The following is a 12993-nucleotide window of genomic DNA, read 5'->3' as shown; positions in this document are numbered from 1 at the left end:
GAATATTTAGTGTTGTGAAAGTCATCACCAGAAGAATGAAGACAAAAGGTAAAATGTGACTACATCTGGGACTAACGTCAGGGCATGGAATGGGAAAATGCTGCTGTACATTTTCTACCTTTCTGTACTGCTCACATTTCTTCCTGGTTCACCTCTAGGCTGCACCATCAGAGATCTCAATCCATAAGAGAAAGGAAGGTTGTCTGAACCCACACACACACACGCACACGCACACGGACCCAGCTGCAGCTCTGAGAATGCAAACTATAAAAGATTTAATTACACAAGATTTAACTCAAGAGCACAGATTTGCCTCCAGATTTGTTTCCTTGGGTAAAACACAAAGTAGCCTCACATCCATCATGAGCTAAATCACACACAGAAGAGGAAGGAAATTCAATCCCAAAAGATGACTGGGAAAATGCAAGTGTTCTGTCCCTGAGAAAAGCAAGTCACAGAAACTTCAGTCCGTCATGATTTTGGATCTTGGCTCCCAAGCATCCCACTAACACCAAACTTGAAAGATTAGCTGCTTATTTCACCTGTTTAAAAATACTCAAAAACTTGAGCATGCCACAGGCTAATCCCAGCATGAAGTCTCACAAGTATGAACAAGAGGAACTTAAGGTTTACTGGAAAAAGCATAAGATTTGAGGTTCAAACATCTGGGACTGTTTCATTAGCTGATGATCTTGAGCAAATCATCACTCCAGCCTGAGTTTTGTCATCTACATAATGGGAAAACAATTACCACTTTCATAGAGTTGCTATTAAAATCAAACGAGATAATAGACTACATATAAGAATACTTGATATAAAGCCCAATACAAAGATTAGGTAATTATCATTATTACAACTGGTCACAAAAAACAGCTGTATAGGCATGGCATAATGGAAAATCTATCCTACTACTAAAAATATAGCCAGAGAGAGGTATCTCTCTACTTGAAAAGGATGATTATTATCATTTCCAGAAGACTAATATTGTGCTTGACCTCACACAACTCACAGTGACATCAGTGGAGTTATGCCTCCCTTGAACAATGACCAACATCCACATGCGCCTAGCACACTCCTCAGTACACAGCTTTGGATAAGGAAAAGATATGTGTTAGAACATGTTAATGAAAGTAGATTAGCATGGTTACTAAGAGATGGAAAAAAAAATAAGTATATCAAGTACTGTTCTTTAGATTACAGAGGGGAAATGTGTTCAAATAAGCCTAAAAAGAAGGCTGAAGAAGTATATACAAAGAACGCAAAGCTAACTCCTTAGGAAAGTAGTGTGATATAAAGAAAGCCTGGGATAGGAGTCAGGAAAGTTAGTTCTGGCTCTCTGAAACTCTGGAACAGCCCATTGCCCTCTCTGGGCCTCATTTTCTCTATAATATATAAAAGGAGTTAAAAGGCTACTTCACACAGCAAATCAATCATTTATAAATTGTTTATTATAGGCCAGGTAATATTCTAGGCTCCAGGAACCTAAGCAGGAAACAAAAACAGGCACAGTTCCTACTGTCATGGATTTGATGTGCTAGATGATCTCCATTCAACTCCAAGACCCAGCATGCTAAAACTCTGCCTTTAGGCTGTGGAGAGGCCAGAGTGGACGGTCAGGATGGCTAAATGACCAAAGAAAATAGGGTTTGACCTCTGAAGGGAGCAGTTTTCTTTTGGGGAGCGGAAGCAAGTGCCCCTCACTCCCATCTTGCTTCCCCCAGGTCCTGGGCATCAGAACTTAATACCAATTATGGCAGCCAATTGACTTTTATCCTAAAAGGCAGGTCTAGGGCTCAAAGAAACTTCCAGAAATAGAAATATACTTTGTTTTGTTTTTCAGTTAGATAACTAGAGAAATGGGAAAATCCATTGATACTTTTATTAAACTTATCTAAAATGACTAACATTAACAGATGAAATTTCATAAAAATTAATGATCACTATATTAATTGTTCCTAACCTCTATTTCTTTAGAGGTTAGGAAAAACACAACTTACATATGTAAATTTAAAAGAAATGAATTATTTGTTATATATAAACAGAACATAGCACTTCTTTTACCAAACATGAAGCCCCAGGCTTGATTTCTATAATACATGAAAATAATGTACTTCATATTATCAAGAGAGAAATACTACTGATTTTTATTCTGTATTTTCTATTTCCCATTTGTTGATTTAGTGTTAAAGAAGGAAAGTTTTTACTCAGCCATTAAAAAGAGTGAAATATTCACACTATAAAATAGATAATAAGAACCTACTGTATAGCACAGGGAAATCTACTCAATACTCTGTAATGGCTATATGGGAAAAGAATCTGCAAAAAGAGTAGATATGTGAATATGTGTAACTGATTCACTTTGCTATACACCTGACACTAACATAACATTAGAAATCAACTATAGTCCAAAAAAAAACATTTTTTCAAGAAGAATGAGGTAACAACATTTGCAGCAACATGGTTGGACCTAAAGAGTGTCATACTAAGTGGAATAAGTCAGACAGAGAAAGACAAATATATGATACCACTTATAAAAAGTGAAAGTGAAAGTCACTCAGTCATGTCCGACTCTTTGTGACCCCATGAACTATACAGTCCATGGAATTCTCCAGGCCAAAATACTGGAATGGGCAACCTTTCCCTTCTCCAGGGGATCTTCCCAACCCTGGGATCAAACCCAGGTCTCCTGCATTGCAGGCAGATTCTTTACCAGCTGAGCCACCTGGAAAGCCCAAGAATACTAGAATGGGTAGCCTATCCCTTCTCCAATGGATCTTCCTGACCCAGGAATCAGACCGGGGTCTCCTGCATTGCAGGTGGATTCTTTACCAGCTGAGCTAGTAAGCAGAATCTAAAAAGAAAAAATTGAGATAAACGAACTTATTCACAAAAGGGACATAGACTCAAAGACTTAAGAGACCAAATTTATGGTTACCAGGGGGAGAGAGTTTGGGGGAGGGACAGATTGGGAGTTTGGGATTGACATGTACACCCTGGTAAATTTAAAACAGATAACCAGCAAGGACCTAATGTATAGCACAAGGAATTCTGCTCAATATTGTGTAATAGCCTAAATGGGAAAAGAATTTGAAAGAGAACAGATACACATATATGTATAACTGAATCACTCTGTGTATACCTGAAACTAACACAACATTGTTAATCAACTATACTCCAATATAAAATTTAAAAAAAATTTTAAATAAGGAAAAATTTTAAAGTCCTCTTTGGGAGAGCTATCAAAAAATTATCTCAAAACAGTCTCCTGACCACTCTTCTCTCTCCAGCTCACAGGCCCTGGGCTCTTCAAACACATACAGTCTTCCACAGGATTCTCTGACATGCCTGCTTCATCCTGGGGTTCCCCATGATCAGTATGACAGAATGAAGAAAAGGGTAGGCGGCCATGAGTGTCTCAGAGATGAAGAGAGTGAAGAGATCTGCAGGAAAAGTCTTGGAGCTGATGGAGAAGGGGCTGGCCAGGATGTAGACCATGTAAAGTACAAGGAAACAGCCCAAGGACTTCAGGACAGTGATATGAGCCTTGGCCTGAGCATCTCTTCTGCCAGCTGTATGGACCTTCATCTTCCTGTAGTGTCTCTACAAAGAGACACAGCAGCCCAGAGGAAATAGGAAACATAGTGAAAGGCATCATACTTTCTGTATTGAGCTGTAATATACATATATAGTGCCAGTTTAAAATGGGGAATAAGATGCTGCTGTTTCCTTGGGAAGGACTGGAGAAGTCTAAGCTACCCCTGACTATAAGTAACAAATGGATCATGAAGTACACCAGAAAGCACCAGCAACTCAGGTAACAGGCCTTCTGCTTCAGCCATAGAGAGACAGGGTGTTCAACGGTCATGATCTTCCTACAGTAGAAGACACTGAGAAAACTCGCAAACCACAGGCTGGCCTGGCTTACCAGAACCCTGAAGACACTGAGCCAATGAAGCCAATGGCTGCTCTGGAAAAGCAGGAACAGACTTGAGTCCACCATAATCAACCATTGTAAAAGCAACCAACAGACCACCAGGCCCAGGACAATGAGGTTATACAAGGATGCCCTGAACGTTCGGAGACATTCTCCGAAACTCCAGACCACAAGAACTCCATTTCCAATGAGGCCAATGAGAGATTCAACTACTGCCTCCAGCATCAGCAGTCCTAGGATAGAAGAGGGCATGGCTAGGGAAGTCCCTCACTGCTGTCGCAGAAGGTGCTCTGCTTTAGTGCAGATAAGTGTATACAGCTCCTGGCTATACTGAAGATTCCCTGAAGGTGATACCACACTCAAGGCAATTTCTTAGATCACAAAATCTGGATTTGGTCTTACCCTTCAGCAATCTGTTCTCAAGCATAGACTGAACAGCTCTGACCAGGAGCAAAGAGTTTAGAAGTTACAAATCTCTCTGTATTTGCATTCACGTGAATGAACACAGAACAAACCCTGAAACAAGACATTTGAAAGATCACAGACACCAAGTCTCCTTCTCAAGGATATTGGGTTAACATTAGATACTAACACACCATATAATAAGGGCTTCCCAGGTGGCACTAGTGATAAAGAACCCTCCTGCCAATGCAGGAGACATAAGAGACGTGGGTCTGATCTCTGGGTTGGGAAGATGCCCTGGAGTAGGAAATGGCAACCCACTCCAGTATTCTTGCCTGGAGAATCCCATGCATAGGGCCACAGTCCTATAGGCTACAGTCCATGGGGTCACAATAAGTTGGACACAACTGAAGCAACTTAGCATATATGCACATCAACAAGAGAGACCAAATCAAAACATTCTTAGATTCTACACCATGCCAGATATGAGCTTATTCATATAAAAAAGAAATTCTATTTTCTTTTTTTAATATAAATTTATTTATTTTAATTGGAGGTTAATTACTTTACAATATTGTATTGGTTTTGCCATACATCAACATGAATCTGCCACAGGTAAACACGTGTTCCCCATCCCAAACCCGCCTCCCTCCTCCCTCCCAGTTGCCTGGGGCTGGTGCACTGGGACGACCCAGGAGAAATTCTATTTTCATAAAAAGAACTTTGAACATGTAAGAATGAAAGCTGAATAAACTCAGAACTTCAAAATATATTTTATTATTAAAGACAGAATTAGGGGAGTTCAGGGAAAGAAGACAATCAGAGAACCAGAACATATTTCACTTAAGTGGCAAATAATTAAGAAAACATATAGGAGATAGGGTACAGAAACCATTACTATTAATCAGGATCTCTGAGGTCATCTGCCCTTATGATTAATTATCCACAAACACCTGACTTAGTGTATATCTCACATCAAAATCTTAAGAGAAAGGAGATGGGCTCGAAGATGGGGAAAAAAAGACTAGCACAGTTATCATGAAATACAGGGAAAGTGCTTCATTTATTGTTCAGATCCCAACTTCCTTGGGACCAGCCAAAAGCAAATGTGTTTGTGAGAGGCCAAATCCTAAACTGGCCTCCAAAGTTCCCACCCCTTGGTGTACACACCCTGAATAATCCTTGAGCAGGTGTAGGGCTATGAAGAACAGGGGATGTCACTCCTGTGATTAGGCAATATAACATGGCAAAGACGGAGGGCTTTGCAGATGTAATTAAGGGCCTAATCAGTCAAGTGTGAGTTAATCAAAAAGGAGATTCACCTGATTTAATCAGCTAATGTCTTAGAGGAGGAACTGAGCCCTTCTGCTGGCCCTGAAGAGTCCAGCTGCCATGTTATGAGAGTGTTACATATTGAGGAACTATGGGAGGCCCCTAGATGCTTGGACTTGACACCCCCACCTGAAAGCTGGCAAGAAAATGGGGCCTCATCCTACAAATGCAAAGAACTGAATCCTGCCAATAACCAAGAGCTTGGAAGAGCACCCTGAGCTCCAGAAGGCACACAGCCCAGCCAACATCTTAACTGTGGTTTTTGAGAAGCCTGCACAGAGGGCCCACTTGGGCTGTGCTGTGAGCCTAATCTACAGAAACCATGACACAATAAAAGTATGCTGTTTTAAGCTGCTAAACTTGTCTTGCTGTGCAGAGAACAGAAAAACAAGTATGGTATTTGATACAGGCTAGAAACAACTATAAAGGAAATGAGAAGACAGTGGAATTGGATTGGAAAGAAGGGGAAAGGCCAGGCTGGCTTCTTAGGAGGGCAGCACGGGTGTAGTGAAAAGAGTTCTGTTCCACGTCCCAGCAGTACCTGGGGCACTCTATGAAGCTGCAAGTGAGCCACCACCCTCTCGAGGTCTCAGCTGTTCCACTAAAAATACAATGGATTGTAGGACTGGATTTCAGCTCATTTAGGTCTGATACACAGAGCGCTCATCGTGTGCCGGGCAGTGTAGCAGACACAGGAACGCAGCAGCGAGCAGCCCCTGCGTCCAGGGTGCACGCGTTGTATCTCACCCCACCCACCCGAGGGCCTGGCACCTGAGAACTCCGCCTGCAGCTGTGGAGAGGCAAAGGGGAAGACCACAACTGCCACCGGTCAGAGAGCTGGGATAAGGCATGAGCCTCTCCAAGAGCGAGGCTTCTATGGTGACTTTTCAGGCAGCAGGTGCAACTGTCCTTCTCGCCTACCTGCCGCACTCCAGGTCTTGGCAGTGGAACCTCAGGCAAAGCAGGGTAGCCACTGACATGTATCCAGAAAGCCCAGTCTCGCCTCAAAAGAAAAAAAAATCACCAGAAACAAAAAGATGGTTTCTTGACAGATTATGAGTAGTATTAAGAAAGGCTAAACCACATAGAGAAATGAGATAATTAGTTAACTCTAATAAGAAAAATGTTTGTCTAAAAAACATCTAGCAACTAACACGAGGTTCAAGTCTTTTTAACACTCACTATTTCAAGATTACAGCTATTTTTTTTTTACTTCATTTCATCAGGGGATACATAGTCTACATTGGCAAAGAGAATTGGATTACCTATCATAATTTAGAAAAATGTGATCCTTTCCATGCAAAACATGAAAACTCAGTTTTGACATCTGGAGTTTAACAAAACAAGCACTTGGCATTGCTTAGAGAGCAACAGCTCTGGTTTCTATTCTGCTTTTCACATTACTTTCTCATTTTATTTCAAACTTAAAGAAGAAATAAGAAAAAGAGAACAGAAATTTCATTAACTCTACAGTAAGTTAATTATAAGTTAATTTTACAGTAAGTGAATTTTACTATTGGCAGTTTTCTAGAGTAAGGGCTGACTCGATCTCCCTCCCATGTCGTGGACACCTTCCATAGAATTCTTCAACAGGTCTGATTCCTCCTAACCATTGTAATCTAAATATCCTTAATCACTCAGTCGTGTCCAGCTCTTTGTGACCCCATGGACTGCAGCCCGCCAGGCTCCTCTGTCCATGGGGATTCTCCAGGCAAGAATACTGGAGTGGGCTGCCATACCCTCTTCTAGGGGATCTTCCCAACCCAGGGATCAAACCCAGGTCTCACCACATTGCAGCCAATTTCTTTACCATTTGAGCCACCAGTGGAAGCTCATGAATACTAGAGTGGGTAGCCTATCCCTTCTCCAGGGACCTTCCCGACCCAGGAATCAAACCAAGGTCTCCTGCATTGCAGGTGGATTCTTTACCAGCTGAGCTACCAGGGAAGCCCAATATGTAAAGGCAGCCATGAGTATCTCAGAGATGCGCCAGTGGTGGGTTCAGCAGAGGAAGAGCTGGAGATGATGGCAGAGAGGCTAGCCAAGGCATGAAAGCCATGTGAAGAAGCAGCAGCTAGAGACTTTGGTTTCAAAGACTCAGGTTTGACACTTTCATCCAAAAAATGCCTTCCACCTACAAGCTACCAGACTCAGTCCAGCTCCATCTCCTACATCTGACATATCTTGGGGACTCAACCATTCTGTACTCCTGTACACAGCCTTTTTCAATGCTTCCCAGAACTGTGCCCACATCACCATCAGAAGGCATCTAGAAGGCAACTAGCCAATAGCAGCTGTCCACCTGAGCAAATTAATTCTTCTCTTAATACACTGTATGAACCTAAACATTCAGAAATTGAGCAAACTAAGCATGTTATTAATAAGCATGTGTAACCAAAACTATCAATATACATATATTTATTGTCTTCCCAGCTTCTTTCCCACCATTTTATGAAGAGGTGGAGTTCTTATTCTCTTGGGTTGGTACCATGTCTTGGCTACTGGAATTCAGGTGTTTGCAGGGAGAAGGAAGTGCCAAACTACATCATTCTCCATGGCTTGCGTGCAGCAAGGATCAGTGTAAAAATATAAGCAGCAGCAGTAATGCTGGGGCAGAAAAAGTAAATGGTAGCGAGGGGACCTGGCAGATAGGGGAGCTGCTGCTGCTGCTAAGTTGTAGCCGACTCTGTACGACCCCACAGATGGCAGCCCACCAGGCTCCCCCGTCCCTGGGATTCTCCAGGCAAGAATACTGGAGTGGGTTGCCATTGCCTTCTCCAAGATAGGAGAGCAGAAGCTATTTTCTCTGGTTCCATAAGTATGAAAATTTGGGAGGAGAAATAAGTAAGATAGACAAAATTTGGGAGACCCTCTAGGAAGCATGGCTTAATGCCCCTTCCCTTGAGAGTGAACCAGACGTAGAGACTTACCTCTAAACTAGAATGTCTGGAAAGGGAAGCAGAGTAAGCAGGCAGTGGAGAAACCTGCAGACACTACCTTAGGGCAATCCAGTTTAACAGGACCAATGAATAGTCATGATGACATCATGTACCCCTGATGTGATGTGATGTGATAAGAAGGGTGCCTCACCTCTGTTGTACTCTTCCCCAAAGGCATTCAAACCGAATCTAACTGTGAGGAAAACATCAGACAAACTCAGGTGAAGAGACATTTTACAAAATGCCCAAACAGTAACCCTCTAAGCTCTCAAGGTCATGAAAAACAAGGAAAGACTGAGAAACATCATAGACCAGAGGAGACCAACACTATCTGCAATGTGATATCCTGGATTGGATCTTGGAACAGATAAAGAACATGTATGGGAAAACCAGTAAAATTTGGATGAAGTCTGTAGTTTAGTTAACAGTTAGTGTATGAATGCTGGTTTCCTGGTTTCAACAAATGCATCAGGTTATGTAAGGTATTAACATCAGAAAAGCTGAGAGAAGAGAATATAAGAACTCTACATACTCTCTTTGCAACTTTTCTGCAAAATAAATTAAAACTTTATTTTTGAAAAGTTACATAAAACCCAGTTACAGAAGGCTGTTCACATGACAATCACATTTTTAACATTTTGGGACTTGTGCTTTTCCAGAGGAAATTTGGCAGATGGAGGTTTTCCCCTCACAAGATCATGCTAAGAAAAGAGTTGAGCGACAGAGATGGCAGACAGGATGTTCTGGATATCTGCTCATCCAAAGTAAAGTGTCCACAGTCCCGTGCTAGCACTAACCCTCAATGGGATGCAAATCTCTTGACCAGCTCCTTGTAAGGGGAATTTAAAGAGGGGCGCTTGGGGCCACTCACAGAAAGGCACCATGCTTCAAAATCTGGCAGGTTTGGGTGTGCCTCCCCACTCAATCAGTCAGAAGCCATGTTCTTAGACAAGTCAATTAAGCTCTCAGAGCTCCTGGTTCCTCCTAATGAAGAAAGTTTTGAATTTACCTAGCCTGGTTCCTACAAATTAATGGCAGTATTTTTCTTTCCTTCCTTGGTGATTTCTCTCCATTTTCACTCCTGTCAACAAAGTAGAGGAACATCTGAAGTCTGCTGGTATTCACAGTACACAAATATAAGAACTGGGATGGTGTTTTAAAAAGGTGATCAGCTCTACACAATTCCAGAATTTCTGGACAGTAAGAGTGATGATAGGAGACAGGCCTTTAAAAACAGGCAGAAAAGTCAAAGATATAGAAGAACAAGTGGGAGTTAGGTTTTTCTGAGTAATATCAATATATTTGATTATTTCTTGAGAGCCCTGAATTCAGGTAATTATATAGTAATTTTCCCAACTATGAAAGCAGCAAACTGAGACAAATAATTTTCTGTATTTAAAATAGGTCAGCACAACATTATAAAACAATTATACTCTAATTTATATATATATATATATAATAGGACTTCCCTGGTGGCTCAAATGGTAAAGTGTCTGTCTACAATGCGGGAGACCTGGGTTCAAGCCCTGGGTCAGGAAGATCCCTTAGAGAAGGAAATGGCAACCCACTCCAGTACTATTGCCTGGAAAATCCCATGGATGGAGGAGCCTGGTAGACTACAGTCCATGGGATCACAAAGAGTCAGACATGACTGAGCAACTTCACTTTATGTATAAAATAGGTCAGAAAATCATGAAACAAATCATTACTGTGTTTAGACACCTCATTTGCAAGCGAGTTGTACACACATGGAGCCATCACCAGGGCCTCAGGCTCCTTCCTCCTGACATGAAGCTACATTCCTGCCTTTTCCCAGACCCTACCCAGCCCTCAGCCATCATCCAGAGAATAAGCCAGCTGTTCTGACGTGAAGTTACTACTGGCATGCCCAAAGAAGACTGACCTTACACCCACCCCAGCCGCTTGGGGAGGTTGGCGTGCAGTCTGTGCCCCTCCCCCTGCTGTGGTCCTTACCCTCTGACCCCTCTCCTTCTCCCTCCCCTCCCTAATGTCCATTAACTTCTATCACCTACCTGTTGTCAATTTCCATGCCAGGCAAATTCTCACACATCCATGGAGTTTCTCTTCTCCCTTTTTCACTTAAGGAATCAAACTGGCCAAGGGTCAGTTATCTAACTCCTTAGGGAGTTTTATCAAATTACCACTTCCACCTTTTACTCACTCAGGAAGAACAGGAAGCAAGCATACAAAATTCGAAAGAAAGTCCCAGCTTCTCCAGCGCTCTCTGAGAAGCAGTGGGCAGATGAGAGGCTACATCTCCAGCCTGAGCTTATAAAAAAGAACATTATTGGGAAACCTACTCTAAATGCTTTCAGTAAGCTTCAGTTTCACTGGAAAACTCTGGCATTTGAGGCTATCTTAAAATTTACATTCAATTTATGCTTTCAAACACTACTGTCCTCTTCCTCTTAATCCCTTCTTTCTTTTGTTAGTGTTTTGTTTTGTTTTTTAACTGGAACAACTAAAAAAAGCTGGTAACAATGATCAGGGAAACCCAAAGTCACATGTTTAAGTGAAATCTTAGCAATATAGAGAAACCTTCAAAATACTTGAAAAGGCCAAGAATCTCATTTAGTTCTTCCATGAATTGTATCTACCTTCCCACCCTCTTTCTATTGGCCTGCTGCTACTGCTGCTGCTAAGTCGCTTCAGTAGTGTCCGACTCTGTGCAACCCCATAGACGGCAGCCCACCAGGCTTCCCCGTCCCTGGGGTTCTCCAGGCAAGAACACTGGAGTGGGTTGCCATTTCCTTCTCCAATGCATGAAAGTGAAAAGTGAAAGTGAAGTCGCTCAGTCGTGTCCGACTCTAGCAACCCCATGCACTGCAGCCTACCAGGCTCCTCCGTCCACGGGATTTTCCAGGCAAAAGTACTGGAGTGGGTTGCCATCTATTGGCCTATTCCTTCCCAAATAGTAGCATTCAAAAGAAATCGTAAAATGGTTTCTTCTTTAATGTTCCTACTTGTTGGTTTAAAAAACATATCTCACATAAACTCCAGGGCCTAAAAATCCAGTATCTACAGGATCCCATAATACTTATTTGGGAAGGAAACTAAGCACCCACAAGATTTCATATCTCCCCTACCTCTCTCAGATAAATAGACAGATAGAGATAAATAGATAAATATAAATTCTAGCAGTCTTAGGGTGAGATTTTCAGGTTGGATACATCCTGCTTCAGACATCATTTTGAATACTTTTTTCTTGTCCTAGAAAATAAAGCTTTATAATTGGACATTTTTCTACTCTGTCACTATGTCTTCCCAGTCATCTTGTGACACAGGGGAAAAATAATTGGATTTTAGAATCAGAAGATGAATTGGAGCCTTGGGTCTACCCTCTCCTAGTTTTACTGTTATGAGTCATTTACTTTATCTGTTTGTACCTCAGTTTTCTCAGTCATATAATGGGCATAATGATAGCTACATTACCAAAGAAATTGTGAGGAACCAATAAAATAGCATGTGAAAATGTAGCCCAGAGAATATTTGGACTTGTAGCAGTTAAAAGTTTAGCAACAAATTCCCCAGTTATAGCTACCATAGTGAATATTTCATGATGTTATACAGACATTGTCCTGGTGCCTGCCATTCATTTCAGAAAGTGACTCTTCTCAAGAAAGAGTTTGAAGAAAGAGTCTCAAGGTGAGGGAAGGTTCTAGACTTTCTTCAAATAGCAAAACCTAATTTAAAAAATTCCTAATACAAAACCAATATATCCAGTCCAAATAGGAAATAAATGAATACAATATAAGACATTCAAGAAATGAATTAGCAGAACTTTGTCAATACTAGAAAAAGAATCCAGATAAACTCGAAGAACAGTTATTCACGCAGCCTTTCTTAGTGAGGAAAAATAGAATTTTGACATCAGAAGACCCCATAGCTCCTTTAGATAGACCAACAGACAGATAATTTCTTACTGTTTATATTTTAAAGTATGTAGTTTGTTCTGATTATCAAAGAAATATATGTTCATCATAGAAAACTTGGGAGGGGGTGGAATTACTCAAAACTTTCTGAAAGTGAAAGTGTTGGTCACTCAGTTGTGTCCGACTTTTTGCAACCCCATGGACTGTAGCCACCAGGCTTCTCTGTCCATGGAATTCTCCAGGCAAGAATACTGGAGTGGGCTGCCACTCCCTTCTCCAGGGGATCTTCGTGACCCAGGGATCGAACCTGGGTCTCCTGAATTGCAGGCAGATTCTTTACCATCTAAGCCACCAGGGAAGCAAAACAAAACTTTCTACCTAAAAATAATTGTTGTTTTCAATTTTTTTGCATATGCCTTATTTATTTTTATTTCATTTAGTAGTATAAGTATTTTATCAGATCATATAAAAATGTTCCTTGACTATAAAATGG

General features: G+C 41.4%; 1 protein-coding gene across 1 annotated transcript; it reads right to left on the bottom strand.

Moving 5' to 3' along the window:
* Positions 1-3226: 3226 nt before the first annotated feature.
* TAS2R5 (taste 2 receptor member 5) lies at positions 3227-4650 on the bottom strand. Its single transcript, XM_025290732.2, is given in 2 exon segments — positions 3227-3613; positions 3615-4650. Coding segments are annotated over 2 exon segments (879 nt in total). The 5' UTR covers positions 4187-4650; the 3' UTR covers positions 3227-3306.
* Between the last annotated feature and the right edge of the window lie 8343 nt (positions 4651-12993).

Source organism: Bubalus bubalis, chromosome 8, assembly GCF_019923935.1.
Source record: "Bubalus bubalis isolate 160015118507 breed Murrah chromosome 8, NDDB_SH_1, whole genome shotgun sequence".
Classification (NCBI taxonomy): domain Eukaryota; kingdom Metazoa; phylum Chordata; class Mammalia; order Artiodactyla; family Bovidae; genus Bubalus; species Bubalus bubalis.
Note: the sequence above shows the minus strand (reverse complement) of the source record. Positions and strands in the feature narration are given on the sequence as shown.